General features: G+C 38.3%; 1 protein-coding gene across 6 annotated transcripts in view; it reads right to left on the reverse strand.

Moving 5' to 3' along the window:
- LOC124876177 (unconventional myosin-XVIIIa-like) overlaps positions 1-26,835 on the reverse strand; it is a 106,833-nt gene extending 79,998 nt beyond the window's left edge. For 2 of the 6 annotated variants that reach the window (XM_047378736.1, XM_047378735.1), the window contains exons 1-13: positions 26,696-26,835; positions 23,430-24,478; positions 10,369-10,446; positions 10,105-10,176; positions 6,933-6,992; positions 3,547-3,634; positions 3,120-3,226; positions 2,855-3,031; positions 2,496-2,706; positions 2,240-2,382; positions 1,835-1,935; positions 675-738; positions 439-583 (exon numbers count right to left, since the gene is read on the reverse strand). In XM_047378736.1, the coding sequence (XP_047234692.1) occupies positions 439-583; positions 675-738; positions 1,835-1,935; positions 2,240-2,382; positions 2,496-2,706; positions 2,855-3,031; positions 3,120-3,226; positions 3,547-3,634; positions 6,933-6,992; positions 10,105-10,176; positions 10,369-10,446; positions 23,430-24,395 (2,212 nt within the window). In that variant the 5' untranslated portion in view covers positions 24,396-24,478; positions 26,696-26,835. Of the gene's footprint in view, positions 1-438; positions 584-674; positions 739-1,834; positions 1,936-2,239; positions 2,383-2,495; positions 2,707-2,854; positions 3,032-3,119; positions 3,227-3,546; positions 3,635-6,932; positions 6,993-10,104; positions 10,177-10,368; positions 10,447-13,368; positions 14,164-15,958; positions 15,983-16,098; positions 16,167-16,818; positions 16,894-23,429; positions 24,479-26,695 lie in introns of those variants that run through there. The other 4 variants (XM_047378739.1, XM_047378734.1, XM_047378737.1 and 1 more) reach the window with 3 other exon arrangements.
- Positions 26,836-27,815: the final 980 nt, after the last annotated feature.

Here is a 27,815-nt window from a genome sequence, read left to right on the forward strand (position 1 = left end):
AATTTGAGACATAGTCTAAAAAAGTCATCATAACATTTACACACAAGCCATAAACTTAAAATGTGATAAGTATGCCGTTTTTATATGTAGTATTATTTGTAAGGCATATATTTTCTTAAACAATGTGATTTTTTATTTAGAGCTGCAGATCGGTGCAGCTTGGTGTAATGATCTGTGCACTGTGCAACATCTCTTTCTAAGTGCAAATGCATAATTCATGTAACTCGGTTACATCTTTCTTGCATCACACAAGTGATTGATTTAAAAAAAAAGCAGTCTGAACACATCATGTAAAAGCTGCTGAAGAAACAAAAGTTGTTTTACAAAGTCGCAGTGATTTTTACTGGCTTGCACACTGATATGATTAACATTATTAAAACAAATAAATGATGCTAGCATGAAGGGGAGAATTTTTTTTTTTTATATAAACAATCTTACTCTTGGTAGCTCCAGCTGCTCCAAGATGATAGATGGCCCCAAGAACCAGCCACAGGGCCCGCTGCTCATCCGGACTGATCCCAAGGACCTTCAGGGCTACTTGCAGTTTGGAAAACTGCTGAGAGGCCCGCTGCTTATCCTCTGCCTAACAGATTTTTATAAAGATTACTTCGGCTTTATAAGAGGTCAAACTAATATCTTTAAAGGCCAATCTCCGCTTAAGGGGTAGCATTTACCTTACTCTGTGGCATGATTCCAAATGCATTGTTGTCAGCAAAGTGGTTGAGGTGCAGCTCAGTTCTGATGGGGAAAAAGATAAAGAAATGACAGCTGACTTAATATCATCTATATACACCATACAGAGCATAGCAAAAGTATTCAACTTTTTCACATTTTGTCACATTCCACACACAATCTTCAATGTATTTCTTTGGGTTTTTATGTGACAGACTACTTGCATAATTTGTAAATGGATTCACAGCTGCAAGACTTTTGGTTTATGTCTCTACCGGCTTTACAAATCTAGAGACTAAAATCTATGCCCACTCTTCTTTGCGAGATACCTTTAGAAGAGTCAGTTTGGATGGATATCCTTTGTGAACAGGAATATTCATGTCTTGCACAGATTCTTAACTGGATTTCTTAATCTGGACCTTGAATTGGCTATTTTAACATTTGGTGGACCTCCACCTCAGTCTGAGGTCTTTTGCAGCCTCTAGCAGGTTTTCTTTCAAGATTGTCCTGTATTTACCTTCATTCACCTTCCCATCAACTCCAATCAGTTTCCCTATGCCTTGGAGAAAAAGCATTTCCTCAGCATAATGCTGCCACTACCATGTTTTCCTGTGGGTAAGATGGGTTTGGGGTTGTATGCATTTTCTATTTTTCACTTTACATAGCAGTTTGCATCCAAGCTGGGATGTCTTGGTAGGTTTGCAGTTGTGCCATACCCTTTCCATTTTCAGATGATTATTAGAACAGTGTTCTCTGAGATGTACAAAGCTTAGAGAAATTGTTTTATACCCTAACTTTTTTTAAACTTCGCAACTTTATGCATGACCTATCTGGCATGTTCAATGGTCTTCATAATACTATTTATTCATTAATGTTCTCCAACAAACCTCTGATGCTCCAAAGGAACTGATGATTTTAAATGAGATTTTATTATTTTATCATAGTTTTTTAAATACATTTTATTTTCAGTTCACAATTATATACTGCTTTGCATTGGTCTGCCACAAAAATCATCAAAAAACATTGTAGTTTGTGTTTGTTATCAAAATGTGGAAATGTTCAAGAGGTATAAATACTTCGGAATGGTCCTATACGTGAGTCACAAATCAAAAGAGCCACAGAGCTAACTTATTTTAATTGGCTAAAGAGCATCAATACTGACCTAAGAGCACTGTCTACTCCAGCCATCAGGTAGTAAAACACATTAAAAGTGGACTCCCCCTCTGGTCTCCTCGTCACCCTCATTTTTTCTAAAAGCATTGTCTGTGAAGTCACAATATTAAGTTTGAAAAAACATTTTTTAAATCTATTTTTTACACATATAGCAATTCAGTATAATAGGTATGGTTGGAATTTGGTGAAAATCTTTTATGACAGTGAAATATCAGGAGGATATTAATCAATGCATTGGTTCTGCAAAAAACAAGGAAACAGCTAAAACCACAACAATATGAATTATAAAAGGAGAATACAAGAAGCGGAAAACAAAACATGAGAAAAAACAGAAGAACTGTGGTCTGTCTATGTTTCACAGCCAGTGTGGATGTTGCAGATGTGTTTTGTGTACCTGGATGGAGGCTGATGTCACCAGGCCTGCCTGATCAAAATCCAGGGAAACAATGTGGGAGAAGCGACTTGCATTTCCATTAAGGGAAGATGAAGCGTTCCCAAAAGCCTCCAAAACTGAATAGACTGCCTGCCATTTCTCTGCTACAATGAACCAAAGTGCAGTGCTGATAAGTGGAAGAGCTCAATAACAAATAATTGACAATTTAACCATAATTTGAATGCTTCAGATTTTGAGTCCATCCTTTCCAACTTACTGGAGAATATTTTGTTGGTGCTTCCAGCTATGGTAACCAGATACTGGATGATGTGCTGACAGTTGGTGGTCTTGCCACTTCCACTCTTGCCAAGCAAGACAATGGACTGATCCTGACGAGTAGTAAGGAGGCTCCTATAGGCAGCCTGGGCCATGCTGTAAATGTGAGGGGCAGTGTCCTCTTTTCTACAGCCCTTAAACATCTGCATGACCTGGACAGTAAAGAATATGACAGAAATAGGTTAGGAATTATTTTCACATTAGTTCACATCATATACATCACATATTTAACTTTCAATGCACTCATTTCAAGCTGATTCAGAGGACATGCATCCTTATATAAAACACACTGCTGCTTACCTTCTCAGAATACATAGAGGGGGCGCTAATTGGGTTAATAACCACCATGTTTGGCCCGGCATGGGTGTGCATGAGGTTGCTGCCATAACGCTGCCGCAATGAATGCATTACGCTTGACTCGTTCAAATACTGCAGAGAGGCCAAGTCCTCCACTTGGTCAAACAACGGCGGGTTTGCCTAGAGTTCAAAAGCAGAGGTGGTCACACGCACTCCCTAAGTGTGTCGATTATGGATGAGGTTGAGAGTGGATGTGATGATTAAGTACCTTCTCTACATCATCTTCATCCACATCCAATAAAGATCCATCACTCTCCAGGCGGATTTTTACCTTCCCCTCTGGCAGACTGCCTGCCTCCGTCTTCAGCAGAGTGGCTACATTATCACAAAGTGTGAAATTCATTTATTGTGACATCTGATCTGAACCTTCTCTTACAGAGAACTTAAGGCAGTTGTATAGATTTTAATAAGGCATGAGATTCAATAAAGCATAACATGCATGTCATTATGAAAACTGAGGTAAACAAGAACAGTCTAATTAACATCAACATTTCTAAAAGCATTTTATGTGCTTTAAAACACCCACACCTGTACTTTTTGCAATCAAATGCCACCACATGCTGGCACTGGCAAGAGAGGGAGTTTACCATGCCTATCCGTCATAACAAATGCAGATTTAAAAAAATCATACAAACCCAAAGAAAATCCATCTTTGTGGACAAGCCATAATTTTTCTGTTTCATACCAGGCCTTTTCTGCTTTTATCTGTTCCTCTGTCTTCACCTGTTAAAGCAGAACAACAATCAGAAAGAGACATCTTTAAAAACAAAGTTGAAACATTAGAAATGTCAAAACATAAAAAATGTCAATTACATCTTTAATTTTCCAAGTTACAACAACTATCTTTGGTGTGTTAGTCATTTCAAATAGTACAGCCTGTTATTTAACACCAAATAAAATCCAAAAAAACAGGATTTGCACAACAAGCACAGACTAATAAGCAAAATGCACCAAGAAATCTGCTGATAACTAGAATCTGCCAATTTTCCAGCTGGTTGGAAGCTGCAGGAGATTTGATATTATTTGACCAGTGAAAGAACCATACCTAATAGTTGCCAAGTATCAGCTACAACAACACTCTTTGGTGGAAAAGCTGTTATTTAGTGAAGGAGGAAAGTTAGCCAATTTCATTATCAGTAAAGTGCTTTTACATAGAGTCAGAGTAAGGACTGAGATGTAAGTATCTATTTAAAAAGGTAAGCATTTTCATTTAAAATGCTTGAGAGAGCAACACTTTCAGAATTAACAGGGTGGTTAAATGTATTACAGCAAAAGCAGTATTTTATTATAAAACCAAAAACGTTTTTCTGGAACTTAAAGTTACTCTGGATGTTTTATTGTGAGGGTTGCGTCAAAAGCAGGGTCATTGACGTTGAGAGGTAACTCGTCCCATGGCAGCCGTGTTAGCTGAGGTCTTGCTAAGTGTTATAGAGAGTCTTCAACCGCAGAATTAAAAGCTGTGATTTTCAGGAACAAAACTATAACCCTGGGGTGGCCAACTCCAGTCCTCCAACACCAGTGTCCAGCATGTTTTAGATGTTTCCCTGACTCAACACACCTAAATTAAATGAATTGTTCATTGAAGGCCTCTGCAGAACTTGACGATACAACTGGGAAGGTAAAACAAACATTAATTCTGCTGCCATACTTAAAGACACCAGATCCAGCTGTGTCGTAGCATGCCCCCTTGACCCAATCTAGGCTGGGAAGTCAGAAGGACCCTAGCAAAAATAATATCACTGTTGGACAATGTCTCACACCTCATGCATGAAGCTGTTGCAGAACAGAGGAGCTCATTCAGTGACAGAATGTTGCCTCCTAGGTGCACAAAGGAGCATTATCGCTGATCCTTCCCCCCAGCAGATGTTAGACTTTATAACCATCATTGCTCCCAACAAGCTCAAACTTAATAAGTTGTTTAGATTCTTCCTGTTAGAGGTTTTTCCATGTCTTCTTAATAGTCTGTTGCTGGTTTTTATGCACAAATATACATGAATATTTTGTTCATTTTTTAATCACTCTATTCAGTTGCATAATTTTTTTAAACTGAGCATGCTTTTCTAAACTGTACAGTAGTTTTCTTACGTTGTAAATTCTACCCTTGCTGTACAGTTTCTTATTCCCATTTATTTGTTTTATATTTTTTACACTATGTGTATCTGCATGCTTCCATTTGCCTTTCACTTTACTGCTGGTACACCTGCATTTCCTCACTGTGGGACTATAGAAGCAAATTCTATTCTATTCTATTATTTCACACCGTTCACACTCTGTATTATTAGTCTCCCAAATGACAATTAACACACGAGTACAGCGGTAGTACCTTGTCTCAAAAATCTGTTAATGATCCACAGGGGTTGTGTTTTTACTTCCTCTTTTCCAACAGACATTTGATGATTTTAAATCTATTACAGTTAATAGAATGTATGAGTTTGGAATCGTTTAATCTGATATTACTGAATTATATAGTTGAAAAAAAAAAAAGTACTACCTCCTTACCAGGATCTTTTTCTGGAGTAAATCTCTACCCTGGTATTTTTTTTTTTTTTTTTTTGTAGTGGAAATGCATTAGCTTAATAACAGCCCTAGAAAACTACCCTGGTTGCTGGAAAATATTCCAGTAGTGCAAACACCTAATGTTGCTCTGTTTTCTCCCTGAAGTTGTTGTTTTAAGGATGCTAGCACCAACCGTGATAATTATAAAGTCAGCTTGAAAAGTAAACTCCATGATGATTTTGACTTTTCTTTAATTAATGTTAAAATCCTGTTTTACAGTGACTCCTCTCTCACAGTGTGACGTCACCTCTTTCTCTAATATAAATATTTAATGTGTGCTCACATTTGATATTGATATTTAATGTGGAAGGCAGGAAGGCTAGATAAAAATACTTTGAATGTTGTTTTTCTATATTCTCTTGTTATAGTTCTCAAAGAGAAATTGTTGGTCAAAAAACAGAGACAGGAAATTGGCCACAAAATTCTTATTGGTGCATATCCAATTAATATACAGTACACATGTATAGATGAATTGGAAAGGTAGGTGGTTTCTCCCAGTAAAATTATATGTATGATTTACAGAGCACCAAGTGGCCTTCATGATTAGTTATCAGGACTTACCTTTTAGTACAGATTTAAAGCACTCAATGTTTACTAAGTGTTCACTCAACTCAGTCAGGATTACTATTACATCTTTACTCTGAAGACATTGCAGGCAAAAGACAAGGACCAAGAACAAAACACACAAATAAACAACCCACTTTGATTGACTAAAAGAAACAGAACCAAGTACACAACGGAACCTACACCAGGTCAAGTGTCCAGAGAAAAGTCATGCACAAAAAGCTACTACACTGATGGGGGACTTAGAGAAAAACCCTGTGAAAACTAAATATTTGGGCTTTTCTCCTAAGAGGCTGGGATGGCACACAGTTGAAATCCCCATGAAATAAAATATATTTTAAATCTTTTTTTATTATTACTATTGCATCTTCCTTAATCTATAAAGACTGTTTAACATAATCTGGTCCAACAACAACACACAAACTTGTTTTTGTACATAGTTTTCTTGCAATAAAAGGCAGTATCGTCTCATCCTGCTATTACAGCTGTGTACTTATTTCACATTCAGTGATATATTCTTACATTTCAATAAGTGCAGAGTGCCTGCTTAGGAAAACCGAGCTGATCAATCAGATTTGTTTATGCAATTCATGAATTGCATAATGATGATGAACAATAAAGTTTTAGTTGTTTCTGTTTTAACAACATGTATAAATGTACGTCCAAAGAGCAGCCAGACAGACATTTCATGGGAATACCAAATAATGAGCTTTGGCTTTAAGAAGAGAAACTTGGCCAGGAAGTGCTTTAGGGAAGTGCTGGGTTTCTAGGTGGTAAGACTGCTTTACAAACTACTGCAACAGTTTCTGTCTAGTTTGTCAAGAACTAAATCCATATAAGAGACATTGCTCTGAAAAGGGCATGCAATCAGCAATGCAACCGGCTTAAGCTATGGTCAGACCTTGGTTGCAGCCAAGTGTGCTGCCTGAAGGATGGCCACTGGGTCCTCAACAAGCTTGGACTGGAGAAAGGAAGGATCATATTCGACAGTTAAATGTCACATGTAATTGGAATTGTCAAATAAATGAAAGCCAAATGCACTACAGTGAAAAATAATAGTGGATTATTGTAAGCAATTAAAATATAACAAAAACACTTCAGCAAAACCAGGCAATAGCAGCAGAAAAGCAAACAACTCTACTAGGATTAGTGGCTAAATCAAGCAATTCCTGTGGATTTTGTTCAAGTACAAACTCGGGTTTTATTCCATCAAGCAAATATCTGCAACAGAGGCATACATTTTAGAAGCCACTCTATGTGAAGGACTGCTAGTATCGGCTGGTTACTGGAATCGGACAATATTCAGTTTTATCAGTCCTAACTGATGATAGGCTAGTCAGAAAACCCTACCTTTTGTCTCTACCTGTGAACACACCAAACATAAGTACTAACAGGCTGCATGAACAACAAGGTTAGCTGTTTTTAGAATCAATACGGTGATTCAAATTAAAGCAGAGGAAGCCCAGATATGCATGAAGCTATTGAAAAGGAAAGTATTCTCCCCCCTATGCATGAGAAGAAACCTTCCACAGGACGTCAATTTGTACTTCCTTCGGTGAGGTTCCACCGACAAACTGATCAGGAGATGACTTTAATAAATACCGGGCAGGGTCCTGGTTTCCCATTTTGTTCTTTTTAACTTTCAAACATTACTGATTATGGGATATGCAAGATTTGAAAATATTGGAAGCCTCTGGGAAATCTCCAAGCTAATTGTGCTAACTGCTAATGTAAAATGCTGAAATGTCTACTCTAAATTTTGTTTGTCTTTATTTTAAGTAACTAAAACCCTGTTTGACTGCTCTCCCACACACCATGCATAATTCATGTATTGCAGGAGCTCTGTAACCTCATCTATTGTTTTAACTGACAGCTCTGATGTCAAAGCCATGCTTTCTATAAATCAGCCAGGTTCAGCTGCTCATTAGGTTCTGCAAGCACTTGCTTATAAACATATTTGCATAACTAGAGTTTTGCAAGTCTTTGGCTTAAAAATGCGAATTACAAAGTGTTTTTTTAATCCTCTGTTTGAAATTAGAAATTAAAAGAACTTACAAAATTATTTGTGGTCTATGAAAGACCGGCTTGTCATTGAAACTGTTTAATTTGAAATTTGTGATTTTAATTTTGTTACAATGTAAAAGAAAAAAAAATAAGGATGAATTGACAGATCCTGAGTGTCCTTACTTCATAAATTAAATAACCTTTATCACAGACACCAATCTGGTTAAATAAGACTGCCGTTTCCCGCTGCATTTGATTACGATATAAACTTAGTACTCAATCATATGGGAATGCAAAGACTACAGGCACAAATTATAACAAGCATATTGTAAATTCAATGCAGCATGGGTAGATTTAACCTTGTTCACACTTTCTCAAACGTATTCAAGAACCCTTGATTGGAGCATAATTCACTGAAATACATAATAAAATACATTTGGCAATTAGATGCAACAAAAGAATCAGCAACCAATAATGATCCAAAGATTATTATAAAAAGATTCATGTCGGTCTGTTTTATCATGTGAACATGTATTTTCAATGTCTAGAATCTTGAAAGCACTAAAAGTTCTAGTCCGATGTTTCATGCTTTCATCATGGGCATGAACAATAAACATTTGGGGCTTTAAATGATGCAGTTGAAGTTTGTTTTGCATAGTTGGATGATAAACATCAATGAGTTTTTGAAATGGAGACTTGGTGCAGAGACTTGAATTTATTTTGGATTTTCTGTAATCCTTTGTTTGAATGTCTCTTAGCAAGTTGCAGAGAAGCCACACGCTTTTTATAGTCATCAACAAAATTTAGGTATAATTCTGGGTCGATATTTGACCAATCCTCTAATTAGAAATGGTAACGTTCATTTCAGTTACTTGATTTTGTACCACAGACTCACGCTTTGAAAGCAACAGAATTAAGGTACCATACCATAAGCCTATTGTCAGCCTACTGACAATAAGCCTGACGCTATTACAGTCATGTTTGATAGTTGCTATGGTGCCAGGAAATAAACCAAAATAAATACAATCTACCATTTCTGATTAGAGGATTGCTCAAATGCCCTGCTAGAAATATTCCAGAAGCTTAATGACAGATACCAACAGGTAGAAGTCAGCCTGCTTCTGCTATGCTCATGGTTGTAGTCACAGAACAGCATCAGCTGACTTGTATAAGGCCGGCTTTGAGGGCCAGACGAGTGATGACATATGGTTGGTGGAACTAGCAAACAGCAGGATTTAAAAGCATAAACAAAACTTAGAAATTATTTGTGGCAACAAAGAAAAATATTGGCTCAGCTAACCGGAACACTACATTGAGTTTATCCAGCATTATTGATTTGAAAATAACAGTATGGGGAGACTTATCAGGCAAGTTATTTTTGCATGATGATGACGACATCCCACACCGTCAACCTTATTTTTGAAAACTTTATTTGTGAAGAATCTTGCTGTCTCCACCTGTGATTGTCCAGAGGGAGATCAGTGGTGGCTTGTCTTTGCAAATTTATGATGAATATCTTTTATGAAAGAGGCTTGTGCATTTTATATGCAACTTCCAAAAAATGTAATTCAGTATTATTGATGAATGTGTTTTCATGACCTTGTACGTATAATTTTGACACTTTAATTGAAAGAAAAAAAAAAAATTCCTATTCTTGATTTCAAAAACCATTGAAGTATTGCTTTGTAAGCTGTTTCTAGGCCCCTGGAAATGGTATATGTCAAATTAACAATGAAAAGTCCAAAATGTATTTTAAATATGCTTGTGATGCATGTATGTAAACTTCTAACTAACTGTGTGGTTCTAAACTTGGTGACGAATATAGATTCATATTTTTGCTATCAGAATTTCAGGTTTGACACTAAAAGGCCAGTAATGTAGGAACTATTGTAACTGGTATTCTTCGGCGGTGTTACTGGTTGGGGCAGACCACTGCAGAAACTGAAAGCTTGTCTTAAAATTCCTTCAGTCTGGATAAGCAAGCAGCTGAGTCAAGTTATTTGCCGGAAAAACCCTGTTCGAGCATGCCAAATAAAAACAATACAAGCAACAAGGCAAAGATAAGTTACATTATTGCCATCTAGCGTGAAGATCTTCCTGACACGCTTGTGGTCTTCCTCAGACGGAATCAGCTCAGGAGCCTGCAATCGAGGAGCAACAATTGCAAGTCCGTAGCCAGAGATAAAGTTAATGGACCAAAAGAAATTCATATGACTGTCTGCTAGAAGAACAACTGATAACCGAAGGTAAATGTAGGAATTCCATGAAAAGAAAAAAAAAACGAAGTACATGTTGTACTTTTAAATGTGAAAAGCAAACACTGTAATGTATACCTTTGCAGTTGAACTCTCCTGTGCAGCAGGGGATGGTTTACCATTGGACACGGCAGGGAAGCAAGACGTCTCCTTTACCTTATATCATTTATGCAAAAATTCACAAACACAGAGAAACCCATGCACACACAGAGAAGGCACTAAGATGAGAAAATGACAGTATGGATGGTAATTATGTTTTAGGGTGGAGCATTCTATTTTAACCTTAGTCTCAATCAGCTACCAGCAACTACTGCTCCCATGTAATTTGGTGTTCTGGTTGACTCAATCAGGAAATGAAAATGGGAAAACGGCTGTTAAAGAAAATTGGTTCATTAGGCGGTGCAGTTAAGGAATAAAATGGTTCACAGCTTTTATCTGTTTTGTATCAACAACAATTTGCTGCTAATTTCTTGAGGGCACTTTTAAAAAAATTAAAACAAGCCATAGCTGAATGTGCAGGTTTGTCCTTCCTAAGGGATCAGAGAAAACTCTGTTGGAATTAGACCTCAAGAAATCTCAAAGGGAGGAGGGCTGCAATAATTAAACCATTTGTATTTTTTCGATTTATGCGCCTGCAATGAGCCTACTTACAATTTAAGAATTTACCAAAACTATATGAAGAATAAAAACTATTTTAAAACAAAGCAGGAAGTTAAACAAAAATATGTCCATTATATGTAGAGCCTTCTAAACTGCATCTACACCTTATATATGTAGTATTTCAGGTCACACACGGGATTCAGCAATAGGAACCTATTAAAAAGATGTAAACAAGACTATACACCAAGTTTTCTCTTTGTTGTGGTTAAATTCTGAAAATATGAAATTTCTTGGTTCTACAAAGTTGTTTTAAAGCAGTTCAATGGAGAGGTTTCAAACTTCTCATAATATTATATTACTTAATACAGGCCTACCACTGACATTACTACACTGAACCGTACTTGTATGTGCATATTTAGTTTTGGCCTATATCTGCTGATGTCAGCAGCCAATTTAATTTATGGATTAAGCAGCAAAAGAACATAATATAAAAATATAACTGTAGACTTTACAAAACATTGGTGCTTCTAGGGCCTCCTTCACACCAGATTGCCACAAACTTTCAATGACTGTTTAAATGTCACACCTTTGCTTCGTGTATTTTATGCAATACTGTGAAGCACTTTGAGATATTTTTATGTTTCAGGGCTATATAAAGGACATTTACGTACTTACTGGATCACAGCAGATCTGAAAAGCCTCACTTCGGTGTGCCTGAAGTTGGTTTTAATGGGTCAACCTGTGACTATGTAAAATGATACTATACGCCTTATGAGGTACTGCTCGTGCCATTTCCTCCCCTTAAGCACTAATAACGCTGATGGGGCTTTATCTTTGACTCTCTATGCACCACGGCAGAGATGACGCAATGCAGCCAGACAAGTCCTGCTCTTTTGGCAACTGCCAAGCCCAGACTCATCCATTGGCTTGTCAGACAGAGAACCGTGATTTGTCACTCTACAGACCATGTCTTTACTGCTCAAGGGTCTATTGACAGTGTGCTTTATTACACTGCATTTGATTCTGACATTGCACTTGGTAATGTAAGGCTTGGATGCACCTGCTCAACCAAAGAAACCTATTCCATAAAGCTCTGTAGACACTGTTCTGGAGCTAACCTGATGGCTACAAACTTTGGAGGTCTGTAGCTATTGACTTTGTGGAAATCTGGCAACCTCTGGACTCTATATATTTGTTGCTGCTGGTTGGTGATATTCTTTTGATTTAGGCCAAAGCAGCAGCTAGATGCAGTGTGAGGAGCAACAGCACCACTAAGAGAGTCACAATCGGGTTTCTTAGAGTGCTCCCACCCAAGTGTGGGCTGGTCCACTGGTGCGGTCAGAACCACCTTGAGCTTAACCCGCTCAAACTGTGAAGATGGCTAAAGACTTCAAGAGAACAACCCAGAAACTCCCTCAATCTTGGTGAATAAAGGTGATTCGGATGAGCTGGCCTTGGCATGAGTCGCCTGTGGCAAGTCCAAGATCAAATGATCAAAAGATCAAGCCACCTGGGTGTGTGCCAGCCTCGCAGAATGAATACACTTTCACTGCAGCAATAGCAAGTTCCAAGCAGTCGGAGAATTCTTAACAAGGTGTCACACCTAATGAAGAGCCCACAGATCAGCCAAAATACCTTCCCCCAAAGCATTTCAAGGATTTCACTTCAAGATGATTCTTAAATATGGTAAAGCTGCATAATACTGTATCTTTTTGCAAAAAAAAATCATGCATATCTAAACTCTAAGACCTAGCGCCGTCACCAGTTACCACACTGTAATAACAAAAAACTATTGCTATTAAATAATTGAACTAAAGCCAAATTAACTATCCGTAAACTGACAAAATACAATACGGTTATGGTTCTCTAAAGTTAACATAATAACCATTAACATAATTAGCATTAAAGTGACAAGAGCAACTAATTACTTTAGAGTACAAGGACATCATTAACATTTTCAGGGCACATCCTGATTCTTTAAAATGTGCCTGAAAAGATTTTTGAAGGCTTTACTTACCTGTCTATGGCAGACAGAGCAAAGCCTTGTGTCTGTTCTGGCAAAAAGTGATTGTAATGAGTCACAGCTCAGTGCCCACAGACAGTTTCAACTGGCCAGACAACTAGACTGCAAGCAATGAGTACACACTGGTGAAGCCTTATCATGAGCTTGTGCAGGCCCTCTTTTTCTAATCATTCATGGAGGCTTCGTTATATCAGGTTTCTGTCTGAAGACTAACTTGTTCTTTAGAGGACATGCATCAAGCCATTTTGTTAACAGTAATGATTGTGTAAACAAATGTTATTTGTGGAAAAAAAACTATAATTCTAATTTAAGCCTTAAGTTTGCTTATGTTGATTTTAGAGGACGCTGCATGTACGTAATGATTTCCTTCTGTATTATTATTATTATTATTATTAGGAATTATTATTGCTACACACAGAGGGGAAGAGGCAAACATGCATCTTTTCACTCAGTACCTCCGGCTTCTTTACAGCAAATAGACGAGGCTTTGGGATGAAGCCTGCAGGAGGAGCCAGTGGATCGGTCTTTGTGACAGGAATGAATCCTGGAGGTCTCAACAGGAGATTTTGTTTGGGAGGCGCTGGGCTGGTCATTTTGGCAGGGATGAAACCAGGTGGAGGAATTAATGGATTCTGTTTGGGTGCAGGGATGAAACCAGCAGGTGGTGCCAAAGGATTTGGTTTGGGAGTGGGTATAAAACCAGGTGGAGGGTTGAGAGGGTGTGCCTTTGGTAGCACAGGGTTTAGAGCTGCAGTTGCAGCAACAGATGAGACCTCCTCTTGTTTTTCCACAGCTGATATTTTCTCCTCATTCTCTGCCTTTCCTTTCTCCTCCTCCCCCTCCTCTTGCCGCTTCACTTCTTCTTTTGTATCCTCTTTCTGGTCCTGAGTTCGGGTGCGAGGTCGGTGCTCCTTGGTTCTGACTCTGCCCATTAAACTGGTCAGTCCCACAGATATATCATCCTTGTCCTCCCCACCAGATTTAGGTTTTGTTAGACCTGCGTCTGGTGCAGATGTAGAAGTTGTGAGTTGGCTCCGCTCTTCTGTACCAGCAGGAACCACCCGCCTAACAACCCTCCTCACAACCCGTACCACCTTTTTACTGCCAGTGCTCTCCTCCTGCTCAGGAGTGTCCAGTCCTCCCATGGCACCGTTACTTTTGGACCCTTCGGCTGATGATGCAGTCATTTGTGGACCACTGGCTGTGCCTGGGCCAGAATTAGTGACTGCCTGAGGCTGACTACTATCAGACTGGACACAAACAAAGCAAGGTGATTTAGATTATGCCTTTGGCTGACACAGGTGAAAACTGTTTAAGTTTGGCTGTGGGTTCTGGGTTGACAGCATGTCAGGGAGATTATTCTGAAATGGACTTCTAAACAGGACACTCATTTGCATATCTTAAACCTGCGGTCAAGTAAATCAAATTTTAAAATTAATAAAAAACTTTAAATGGGATGTACATAAATGTTAAGTCAAATTGTTTTGCATAACAAACTTGGTGGCAATTCACACCAAATAAAATCCACTCGCTAAGAAAAGAAGTGAAGAAATCTGCTACAGCATTCAAATGTTAGGGTGGAGGGTCAGTGATTCTATGTTTTCATGCTTTGCTTTACAGGCACTGTTAGAGATGCACCAAGAAATTGGATGGTGGTGGATTTTACTCTCGACTGACTAAACGGTGATCCGCCGGTCAGAAACTGAAGTATAAATCTTTTTCTGATCAGTGAATGCATCTTATCTAACCCTGCTATGTCATGTTGACAACAATCTTCAATTTCGAGGTTCTTGCTTAATGAAGAAGACTCAGCAAGCCTCAGTATTGGTAAAAATAAAATCAAAGGGAGCACAAAAAGAGTAATAAGCTACAAAATAGAAAACAGTTTTTTGTGGAGGCTTGTCGGTTGTCCATTCCAGCTGCTACAAAGTGGAGTTAGACGTCAGCAGATACCAAGAAGCTGAGCAAATTACAGCAAAGTTGCTCTGTTTTACCAATTCTGTCTTCTGTGGGACATGCTAGGTAATGTTGGCAGCCGCTTGGAAATCTCACAGTCAAGGTAAGGAACTGTTTAAGATATTCACTCAGGGACTGATTAGTAATGCTATCCTAATCACTAATATGAAATGCTAAATAGAGTTTAAATTGTCCTTCTGGGACAATTTAAACTCAAAGCAAATCCTAATCATTTAGGATATATTGTAAAACCCTATTCATCTGCAGAGCTGTGTAACATTGACTGCTCTACCCTAATATAAATAATTGATGATCAATTAATGATCACGAAAAGTAGTCATGGTAAATCAGTTTTCTTTTCCCTTTAAATATTAAATAAGAAAAAAATCATAAACTATATTCTGTCTTGTAAAGAAGTTAAAAAGTTATGTAATGAGTCTCTGTTTAGGATTTATTTGTTACTCCTGTCCCATAACCTAGAGGAACTTACTTTATTTCTATATTTTCAGTTATGCTGAGAGAGACGCTTCACTAACATTGGGCTCTTTTTCAGAAGGTTATTGTTGTATTTGTCTATAAATATTTTATTATTAAAATTGTCAATTTTTAAAGTATCCACAAAGCAGACAAAACTATGTTATTTTTAGTATGTTGTTATATACAGTAGAGAAATTGTTAAAATCAGTACAGACGGTGAGGGCTTAACAAAATTATTAACCAGAATCAGGCCACGAAAATCTGATCAGTGCATCTCTATTAATTATTAAATCCATCGTGAACCAATTTAAGTAAAGTATTTACACAAACATGTGCTATTAGTCATTTAGTTATCAATTTGCCCCTTTATTTAATAGCTCATTGATCAATGTAAAAGTTCACACAAACGAACATGCTAATATACGTTCCGACAACAAAAATGCTTCTTAACAAGGAACTGGATTTAACATTAAAATGTTAGTGCTAAAATCTCAAAAACCACTCCAACTTAACTCAATATGGCTCATAAAAAGTGATATTTTCACCAAACACATAAAAATGTGCATAATGTGAACACGTTTTCACAACACATGCACCTGAAAGAGAACTTACTTCTGGCTTGTTCTCAACTTTAGCCTAGATAAGAAAAATAGCCAAACACAAAATATGATTAAACTACACAAACAAAAACCCTATACCAGAATGAAGATTTTTGTAAAGTTAATGATCAACATGATGCAGATGTGAAACACCTTTTGCTCCCAGAAGGAAAAGCGTGATCTGTATGCCATGGTGATAGGCCAGCGGTCATGGATTTACACTGGAAGATGGAGAATAAAATTATGGAATGAGAGGGAAATTGAGAGGAAGCAAGAGGGGGAAGGAATGAAGTTGCCACTGAAATTATGGAGCAAGGGAGTTTAGGGATAAGCGATTCAATACTGTGGACTTCAATTCTGCACACAATGGGTTATTGCCAACAGATCAGAGAGACTGAAGCACTGAGGATAGAAAACTTGAATAAAATTATGAAATGACATCAACACAGTAAATGTATTATATGTAAGATTTGTTCCATTAACGGTGATGGAACAATCAATGACGGAAAAAACACAACAAAAGATGTTTCCAACAAACAAAATCCACAAACAAATATATAATATTATAATAATAATACTATATCACATACACATAAAATTTCTAAAAGTTTCTAACACTTTTGTCACAGTTTCTCAAGAGCTAATCTAAAATATGGTGATTCCATAGCAAGAATTAGCTACACAGCAAGTACTTCACCATCTCAGGCCTTGCTTTCATCAGAGTCCACTCCTATAAATAGTAGGGTGAGCAGCAAAGGAGGCCATTCTGAGACCCTATCAGAGCCCTAATGGAAGTGCTAGAGCTTAGCCCTGAGAAGATCACCCCATTCATTCAGCACACTCAGTCTGCAAGCGTTTCAAACTCATCATTACCTCCTCTCTGTGCCTGGTTAACCTTCTGATCTTCCCTCAGATGGTGGAGCGGTCCAGTCACACCTAAAGGTAAGGTAAGACCTGAGTCTGACGGGAGCAAGCACCCTCAAAACCCAGAGAGGGAGGGTGATCTCGAGGGCGGGGACATAGTTTTAGATGCATAGTGAGGCTGGGGGTTAGGAATAGAGAGCAGGGGGAGTAATATGAGAAGAGCCGGGCCGGGGGATGGAAGAGGGACAGCTGCAGAAATACAGAGGGGCTATTAATAGAGTTTGCAAAACTACTTCCACTGCTGTATCTCACTGCCACGTTCCCCTCCTCGTGACAAAGAATCAAAAATAAAGATTCACTAATCACGCAATGTTGAAACTTTTTTAAACCTACAAGAAACTACAAGACAATGGAACATAACATATCTGGCTACTCAAATGCAAGCATATTTCTGTAAGAGGCTAGCTACCATGTCCAGACATAAAACTGATTTTTTTCTTTGTGATTATATTGTAACTGTTCTTCCTCATGTACAGCGCTTTGAATGTCTTGTTACTGAAAAGCGCTATATAAATAAACTTACCTTACCTAAACTTACAATTTTGTTTTTACTAAAGGCCACTCTACATCTTTAAATTGTGCGACATGTTGGTTACTTTGCATGTAACATCACAAGAGGGAGCTGTAAACCTCCAGTTCAATGCATGTACACTACTGACACACATTCAAGATTGTATTGCTTTTTTTGTGCAAAAAGCACAACAAACACAGTATAACAAGAGTTAATTGCAATGTATTTTACAAATAGGTTTAAAGTTTAAGAAAGCCATTCGACCCAACCCCTCTTTTTTTTAAATGTATCCTTTGTTGAAATGTCTTTGCAATGCTGTAAAACCAGTTAGGCAAAAATACATTTAGGGAGGAATGACTGAAAGGCAGACATTCACATTCACCTTAACGTCAGCGAGGAACGTAGAAGAAAAACAAAAACAAGGAAATGCAGAAACAGGCAGAACTGGGTAGATCAGAACATTGTTAAAACATATATTCAAGTGACCAAATCAAGTGACAGCGACTCTGTGTGCCTTCCTATACAATGCTGCAAACAAATGAAATAGGATTCTTTCTCCTGTTAAGCCCTTAAAATTTGAATTGTAACAATGAGCAAGATTCAGTCAAACATGCAGCATTCCTGCTCCGTCTAGCACAGGCTGCTAATCCCCAGAGTCTGTTACTGGGACGCAGCAATGTGTGGACTGTTTGTCCACACATTGTTTGAATAAAGTAAAGATTAAAACTGTAAGGCACAGAAACCACAGATTCTGACCTAGATAAATTCTTTCATACAATTTAGTTACCTAGCTCATGAAGACTAACTTCAGACTTTACACTAAGAGGGGTTTTTATGTTATTTATGTGCAAAGCATTCAAGGTTAATCTCTCGGGGATAAAGTGCAAAAGCATGTGCCAGCATGGTGAATCCCAGCAGTGAATCCCAAGAGTGCTGACCCAAAGGAAGCCTGAACTGACAGGGCAGTTATCTACACCAGTGGTTCTCAACCCTCCATGTTTTAGGCGTTGCCCAGCTGCTGCAGACCAGACTTAAATGAAGGGGTTATTATCAGGCTTTTGCTTTACTTGACATGCTGGGGACGTATTATTTGAATCAGGTGCAGGGCAGTAGAAACACATCTGAATCCTGAAGGAGGGGGATTAAAACCCCTTATACCCTTAAGCAGGATTTTTATGCCGATTTTTGACCAGATCTTCCCCTTAATAATAATCTTATGAGATATTCCTGTTGTGTGTGGTGTGTTGAAAGTGATTTAGTCTGCTCGGAATGACGTCGGGAACGCTCCAACCTCAATTTGGGGATATTCAACATGTTGGATTGTCTTGGCCTGATATCCTACTGTGTGGGGTGTCCCCCAAGGACAAATAAGCATGCAGCCTGTTGAATGTAACGTGTAGCCAATCAAAAAACGCGGTGACAGAAACAAAGAAGGGAATTATTCTGAACTCATGTTTGATCTCGAGAGGGTTTGCGAGATTTCCCGTCTGACATCTCAATGTTCGTGAGTGAAATTTGTTTGTGTGTGGAGTGTTGTGTTTGCCGTGTGGCTGGACACCACACACTGTAGGACCAAACCTGTTACACACAGACATCTTTTCATGAGACAACATATGACAATTTGCTGTCCTCTCAAAATAACTCAACACACAGCCATTAATGTCTAAATTGCTGGCAACAAAATGACTACACCCCTAAATGAAAATGTCCACATTGTGCCACCATTATTCTCCAGCACTGCCTTAAGTCTCTTGGAGACCTTCACAGGTTGCCACCAGAATCCTCTTCCACTCCTCCATGATGACATGATGGCGCTGGTGGATGTTAGAGACCTTGAGGTCCTCCACCTTCCGTTTAAGAATGCCCCACACATGCTCAAGAGGGTTTAGGTTAGGAGACATGCTTGGCCAATCCAGCACCTTTATCCTCAGTTTTTTGTATTTGGAATACTGCCCAGCGACTTGGTTTCTAAAGGAAAGGGTAAATGCTCTGCTTCAGTATGTCACAGTGAATGCTGGCATTAATGGTTCCCTCAATAAACTGTAGCTCCTCACAGCCGGCAGCACTCATGCAGCCCCAAACCATGACACTCCCACCACCATGCTTGACTGTAGGCAAGACACTTGTCTTTGTACTCCTCACCTGGTTGCCCGGACAGTTGGTTGACACCATCGGACCCAAATAAGTTTATCTTATTTGTAGTTATAGTAATTTGTAGTTCTATTAATATTCTCCATATGCCGAGGATATTACTAAAAATATCCTCAGCAAACTGTTTGTGGGCTTTCTTGTGCATAAAATTTTAGAAGAAGCTTCCTTCTGAGATGACAGCCATGCAGACCAATTTGTTCCAGTGAGGGGGCGTATGGTCTGAGCATCGACAGCATGAATCCCCCCACCACTTCTTATAGCCTAGGTTATCTTTATGTAGAGCAATTATTCTGCTACCAATTCACACCTGAGACCTGGTAACACTAATGAGTCTCATGACACCAGGAGGGGGGAAATTTAGCACATTTTAGACATTTTCACTTGTGTACTGACTTTTGTTGCCTGTGGTATAGGCATTAATGGCCTTGTGTCGAGTTATTTTGAGGGAACAGCATATTTACACTGTTATACGAACTGCACACTGACTACTTTATATTGTAAATGGCCTGCACATTTTATTAAGTCCCCAGAGACCCCAAAGTGCTTTACACTACGAACAGTCATCCACCCATTAATACACACATTCACACACAGACAGCTTACCACTGCCCTGGGGCAGACTGACAGAAGTGAGGCTGCCATACAATCGGCGCCACCATGTTTGGCTGGTGCCGCCACCGAGCCCTCTGACCACCATTAGGACATTGTATCACATCTTCAGTGTTGTCCCATGAAAAAAAACACGAAATGTTTACATAAATGTGAGAGGTTTATTCCTTTCTGTGAGATATAGGAATGAAGGTATATCATATAAAGCAGTTAGGCAGAAATTAAGTCCAAAACTAACAATAATTATCAGTTAAATCCCAAAAAGGAAGTCACTTCAAATTGACTTTGGCTCAAACATACAGTACAAAAGCACGTAATTTCACAGCTTATATTTAAACCTCTGAGGCCAATACAAAACAGCAAAACTACTTTAATCAAGTTTAGGTTATTTTGCCTCAGCAGCAGTAAAACAGTCACTCTCCCTCGAAGGACAAAAGGGTGACATGCTACACCAAGCATAAATAAATGTATTTATTTTGGTGGAGAATTTTTTCGTATTTTCTCTGAAGATGGGTTTAGCTACTGACCTTGTATAAATCATAAATATGCTTATCTTCTTAGATAATACAGGACGTATCTTGGGCTGGATGGATTTAGATTGATACATAGATTCAAAATTTTTGCTTTTTTCCTAATGACAGATTTGTGTGAAAAAGTGACGGGCGTATTAAGCAGTCAAAAGCAAACCAGAGCTGTAATCAGAAACCATACGATGACGAAGCAGAGAGAAAACAAAAAGAACAGACAGTGCATTGCAGGAGAGCAGGTGTTTAGCTGATACCAGTCCAGGCACTTTTTGTTCAGTAACAGGCTTATTATTATTGTAGTCTCCCTGCAGTTACAGTGGTTGCTGGGCAACGTCACATTGATGACAAAGTCATTCCACAAAGTCAGTGTTCGATTGCAACCATCATCTGGCTATAGCTCCATGTCAACCAGACACACAAGAGAGCATCATCAATCTTTTCATGTACATAAGGCAGTTAAGCACGTTTCAATAAAACAAAGCAAAGTACCCCGTGTTCAGGCTTTACAAATCATATTTGCGATTCAGAGCTCCAGATCCAGAAACTGTTCTTATTATACCTTCCTATAAATAGCGCTGTTGGTTCTAGGTCACCCTCAAAAGCAATTCTTTTTCATATGGCCTGTCTTATAATGATCAAGAGTGGCTGAATGTGGGACAATGTAGAACAAGAGGACAAACATCTGTAAGAACTGTGTACTTGGTGACATGCACATCCAACTCGATGTATTTTTGTTTAAACTAGTGAAACATGAGTCTATTCATAAAATTCACCCAACTTCCTTGATGCAAGTCACATAAAAGTATACTACCAGGCCAAAACAAGCCTGTTCTCTGAACTCTTCTGCCAGGACAGCAAACAACACTAAGCCCAAATTAAGGTGTTTGTTGTGCCCGCTAATAAAGAGTTTAACTTAATGGCCCTCTGCTTGCTGCCCATGATTATACTGGAGAAAAGAGCTCCAAATGGGCCGCCAGCCAAGTCTTACCAGACCATATGGCCATCGGCTGTGGTGGCGTTCGAGCCGTTGTTTCTTTCAGCGTCCCATTGTTTGATCTCAAAGGGATGTGGGGTTGGCAAGGGGATTATATGTACACCCGAACACATTCTCTCTTTCAAAACAGACCCATACACACACACACACACACACACAGACACTCCCCCATACAAGCAAGAACAAAATCACATTACTGGTGTCATAACAGTTATACTCATTAGCTAGACATGAAGAAAGATAACAGATGATGGGGTCGGGGGCTTTTTTTCTTAAATGATGAGAACTCTGACTCAAAACAAAACATGACAAATGCAAAAATGTTTAAACTGAAATGTTGAAACTGAGAATTTTTTCATGTTCTGTCTTCTCAGCTTTTAGTTCATAAGGTAAACCAGTACCTGTATTTCGGGCCTGAAACCAATTTCAAAATGAGGCTGAGCTGCTTACATGCAGGTCAGGGCTTTTAATAAGATAACATAAAACTATGTTATTCTAAACAAACAGAACCAACTTATAAATGTAGTAATGATGTCCCAAAAAAACAACATTCAGCAACTTTAATTTGTCAACCAATGCATGAGCACCATTTAGGCAGTCCATCACTTTAGGAAAACCTTGTTAAGCTGCATTGGCAAATGGAGCTTTGGAGTGCAGAAAAAAAGCCTTCCCTTAAACTCACCCACAGTAGGGATAGACAACAAATTGAATCATGAAAGAATCTGACAACACAAAGTTCCCATGGCATCATCAATTGGGCAAATACTCTATGTTTTGTTCTATATACAGATGCATCTATTTATTTTCCTCAGCCAAAACACTCATTTGCAAGTCCAGTCTTAATCACATTTGAGACATATTAGTGAACTTCGTTGTGGTTGATGTTCCACCTTCAGGGACAACCATAGTTTGCATCTAACTTTATATTTTAATTGGATCTCTCTTAATTAGCTTTTCAAGCAGCTGTATTTCTTTCTCACTGGTTCGTCAGTATTGTTTGACATTAGCTTTTCCCTCACTAATACCTTTTTCTCTATCATATTTTATTCATGTTTATTGAAAGCTAAAAACAGAATTGTGCCGGACTTTAACACACAGGAAGTGAATATGTAGTGCCCTCTTGTCATTATCAAGACTGCAGGTTCACCTGAATGTTGTTTCACTTTTAAATTAAAATTACATTTGCCAGGCAGGTAGTCTGAGAGGATGTACATTACTTCAAGCTTGAAGTATACCGTGTCCATTTGTACTTGAAACAAGTTGGTAAATCTAGATATAAAAAAAGCATGTTTAGAAACATTTCATGGAGTAACTGTTCGGTATTTTTTTCTGTCAGTGATGTTTTAACAAAGGTAAATAGTTTAAATGATCTGTTTTATGACTTGCTAAATATTTAAGAATAAATTAAATTGTTAAAAATGTGATAAAATTTAGATTTTATTGTTAAAACAAAATTGTTATGCAATACTTTGCCATTTCTGCCTCCAACAATCCAAAGGCAAAGTCAACCTCTCTTCAAACAAATGCATCCAGGAAGAACTATCACAACTCAAACAAATCCAGTATTCTTGATCTTTTTTGGACAAAAAAAAAGGTTATCTAATATTTGGGTTTATAGAGTGTGCAATTAAAATTGTGCACCAAACAATAACTCTTGTTTGTTTCAGTTTTATCACCATCCTAGCAACTACAAATAACCTGTTTCTGAGCATAATGTTAGTACAATGAAATTCTTCCAATTAGGAATGGTCACAAGACCCATACTCACATCAAAGATTTCTTTGGGCAGAACTTGCATGGTCCTCAGCCAGCTGCGGCTCAACTCACCAAGCTCCAAAATCGGTTGCACCTTTAGTCGGACTGCTTCTCCTGACTGACGGATCATCTCCACAATTTCATCCCTGTTTTTGCTCTCCACGTTGATACCATTAATTTCCACGAGCCTGTCTCCTGGCACCAGGCCCAAAGCCCAGTCCTTGGTACCTGCCCCTGGTTCGGCAAAATGCACAACTCGCCGGCACACACCTCCATCTTGTTGTCTCTCAATCATTGTGGTCCTCCTCAAAGAGAAGCCGAAATCCCCAGTGTTTCGTCGTTGAATCTCAAGTTCTCTTGTATCTGGTACCGGCAGAGTGACAAGTATAGGCAACTGTAAGTCTGCACCAGGATAGGTCTTTTCTATGATCTCAGGAATGTGAACCTTAACAATGTCTTTTGGGTTGGGATAGAACGCCGAGTTAACTGTAGTCGTGTTCTGAGCTGAGAGACTGGAGGTGCTGCCATCTTTGCTCTTTTGACTCATAGTTGCTTGCCTAGGACCCACTGCTGAATTTGTCTTAGCCAGTTCCCCAAACTTAGCTGCTCTCTCCTTTACAGAGCATCGCTGAGGTTCCAGTTCATTACTAATCACATCATTACCAGAGGTACTTGGACAAGTTTGTTGCACATCCGGCTCCTGGGTATTGGGATGCCGATCTGTCTCTACGTTTGTCAGGCAAAGCTCCGTGTTACTAGCTACTTTAATTGGAATAGGGTTAGAGATCTCCAGCTTGCTCTTAGATTGCCTCTTGGTGCTCCCTCGATTCACATGGAAGAAGCCTCTGCGTATACTAATCTCTTCCAGGCTTTTTAACTCTGACTGGGACATCCGTTCTTTTTTCTCTTTCTTGTCTTTCTTCTCCTTCTTGCCAAGCTCCTTTTCCTTATCCTTGTCTTTCTTGATTAGGTGAAACATGCTTTATGGTCTCTGCAGATTGACTTGTTTAAAGCCGTCAAACTTCTGTATCAGGGTCCTATGAAGATATGTGGAAGCATCGGCTGTAGATTTGAAGTCAAGTAAGAAAAAGAAGCAAAAAGAAAATTGTTTTTTTAATGTTTTACTGGGACCACTGAAATTTAGAGCTACAATCAAAGTTTTACTAGAAAAACTGGTAAATCTAAAAAAAATTACTTTCATCTATAAAGAAACATATTTTTAATCATATGAAGCATATTTGACTTACTCCAAAGTTAATATATACTTGTTCTTAATGCATTGCCAATATAATAACTTTTCATAAAGTTTTTTTTTTTTGTCATGTTACAGCAACAAACTACAATATATTTTAAGGGGATTTTGAACCAGTGGTGTTTAAGGTCAATACACAGGGGCTGGTTATCCTGATTCGACACACCTGAATCAAATTAATGGTTCAATAGCAGGCCCATGCAAAGCTAGGTGACATGCTGAGAAAGTAATTCTGCCCCTTGAAACAGCTTTGTTAGACCAAGGACACATCTGAAACCTACAGGACACTGGCCCTTAAGGACTGGAACTGGACACCCCTGGTCTAAACCATTCCTTTGTAGGTTTGGCAAAATGTTTCATGTTATATTGCTGATGGAAGGGGAATCCTTTCTCTTTAGTCCCTAAGGTTTTCTTCCACAAATCTCACGTGGCTCCATCTTGCCATGATCTAGGCCTTTGACCAGCTTTCCTGTCCCAGTCGAAGATTAGCCCACCCCCCAACACAACATGATTCTGCTACTACTACTATGTTTCACTCTGGGGATAGTGTGTTCTGCATGATGTGCAGTGTTAGTTTTCTGCCACAAATATTGTAGGCCAAGAGGTTCACTTCTGGTCTCCTCTGACTACAGCACTTTTTTTTTTTCAAATGCATGCTGTGTCCCCCTATATATGATAAAATTACAACACGACTTCTTATGTCTTCCATTTTGCCACTGTTCCTTTAAGGCCACATTTGTGGACTGCACACTTAATAACTGTCCTGTCAACAGATTATCCCTCCTGAGTTATGGATTCCTGCAACTCCTCCAGAGTTCCCATGGGTCTCTTGAATGCTTCTCTGAATAACTGAATCTCCTTGCCCGGGCTGTTGATTTTGATGGATAGCCATGTCTTGGTAGTTTTAAGTTCGCCATACTATTTCCATTTCTGGATGATTAACTGAGCAGCACTCTGGAAGATGTTCTACGATTGGGATGTTATTTTAGAACCTTACTCTACTTTAAACTTCAGAACTTTGGTGATTTCCTAGGTATTCGTGACATGGTTTTGTTAGTACATTCTCTAACAATCTTCAAGGGAGATTAAAATACACAGAAGTAGATGCTATTTACTCATTAGGTTACTTCTAAAGGCAGATGGTGGTGCTGTAGTTGGAATACAAATGATATGTGTTGATGTTGAAGACAATGTACCAGTTTCCTTTCACTTCACTGATCCACTATTTTGTGCTGGTCAATCGCATAAAACCCCAAATAAAACCCATTGAAGTTTATTGTAACATAACAAAAAAGTGAAAACGTTCTCATGAATACTTTAGCAAGACACTGCATGAGCAATACATTTATATTTAAACAACATCTTACAGCTGAAAGACACAAAGTTATTAAAGATTACGTGATACCATACAATAAAACGTATTATCTACGTGCAATATATGTGTTTACTTTAAATGACACAAATACAATTAATTAGGAACAGCATACAAAACGAAAAGGGAATTTATTCTCTTAGTTTTAAACACGTATACATCTGTGGCACAGTGTATCTGAAGTTGTCCTAGATACACACACTGTTCAGAGGAGCATTGACGTTATCTTCGTCGCTCTCAAACTGTCAGCCTCGCCCTAAAGTGATGGAGTACATTTAAACGTGTATGCATCTGCGCACAGACAGCAAAGCTGCTTTGTTTCGGTTGAACACTAACAGATAATTCGCATTTAATCCTTACTTAATTGTGTCTATTGAGGTCAAAAAGGGCTGAATATTGAATATTTCGAAGCGGTTCATAGTTTCATAAAGTGTCCTTAAAGACTTTCCCTCGTAGCCCCTATCAGAGTCACATATGTATCGCTTGTATGTCGCTTTGACAAGCGCCCAGCTTGGCCATAATGCTCTCTCTTTAAGCTGCTTTGCCCTCATTCTCTAGCACTGGCTTTAGGGAACACTTATCAGTAATGTGTAAAATGTCAGTTATGGAAATGAACACATATTAAATGCGGTTAGAAGGTCTAACAACGACCTACCTGAGACTGGTCAAAGGTGACAGCGTTGTTGGCTTAGCAGAAGTTTTCGGCATGTTTTTTTTTTTTCTTGTAATTGTCAGTAGGTGCGGGAATGTACTCGTGATGCCTTCACATACCGGTCGTAAGCTCCGAATTTCTAACACTGTGATATGACGTAAACAACCCTTGGGAAACTGTCTCTTCCTCTCACCGTATTGCTTTTTATGTTTGACGTTTTTTAAAAAATTTTTATTTTTAAATTAATCATTAATTTTTATAAACACAACAAATGATCAAATGTAGAGGTCAATAATCCAAAACCATGAAAAAAAAAAAAGAAACAAAACCGTAAGCTTGAGCAGGCAGTTCATGGCCCTTTAAGCTGACAACTTTAAGCTTGGGCAAACTGCTGTGACACTTATATTGCATATAAGTGCAACTAAAGTTTGATCTTAATTTACAGTAGGTACAAGGCATAATTAATATTTCTGGACCTTCACTTATAAATTGGTTCTGATTATAACATTTCCATATGCCCATAAAGGTAACGCTTTGAACACGGGAGAGCAGTGACCCCTCCTGGAAAATGTTATATAGATTTTTCCCCTTGCTGTACAGCTATGTCTGTCAATAATCAACCATGATTTTTTTAACAGATTAAAACTTTTATATAATTTTATTATTTTTGTTAATGTTTTTCTTATTTCTGCTACGGTTTTTTTTTATATGTTTTTTATTTATTTTAAGATATGTTCTTTTTGCTTCAACATACATTAAGAGACATTACCTAATATGATATAAGACACTATTACTTTTAAGATTTAAAAAAAACATCAGATATATCTGACAATAACGGAAGAAAAGGTATTTTTTTAATACTAGCTTTACAATGTTCTTTTCTCTTAAGTTTGGTTTCTTACAGCATGCAAATAGCAAATGTGTTAAAAAAATCTACATGGAAATCAATCCACATTTGAAACAAAATTAGAAATTAATATTACTTGACAAGCTAATTAAAAGTAAAATTATATAACTGCAGTTTAAAGATTGGTTGCCAACTTACATTGGCTTTTTTATAGTTTGATTCTTCAGAAACAGCAGTAAAAGCGCAAAAATAAATCAGTTGTTTCATATGCCACAG

The sequence above is a fragment of the Girardinichthys multiradiatus genome, chromosome 11 (genome assembly GCF_021462225.1).
Source record: "Girardinichthys multiradiatus isolate DD_20200921_A chromosome 11, DD_fGirMul_XY1, whole genome shotgun sequence".
Taxonomy (NCBI): Eukaryota; Metazoa; Chordata; class Actinopteri; order Cyprinodontiformes; family Goodeidae; genus Girardinichthys; species Girardinichthys multiradiatus.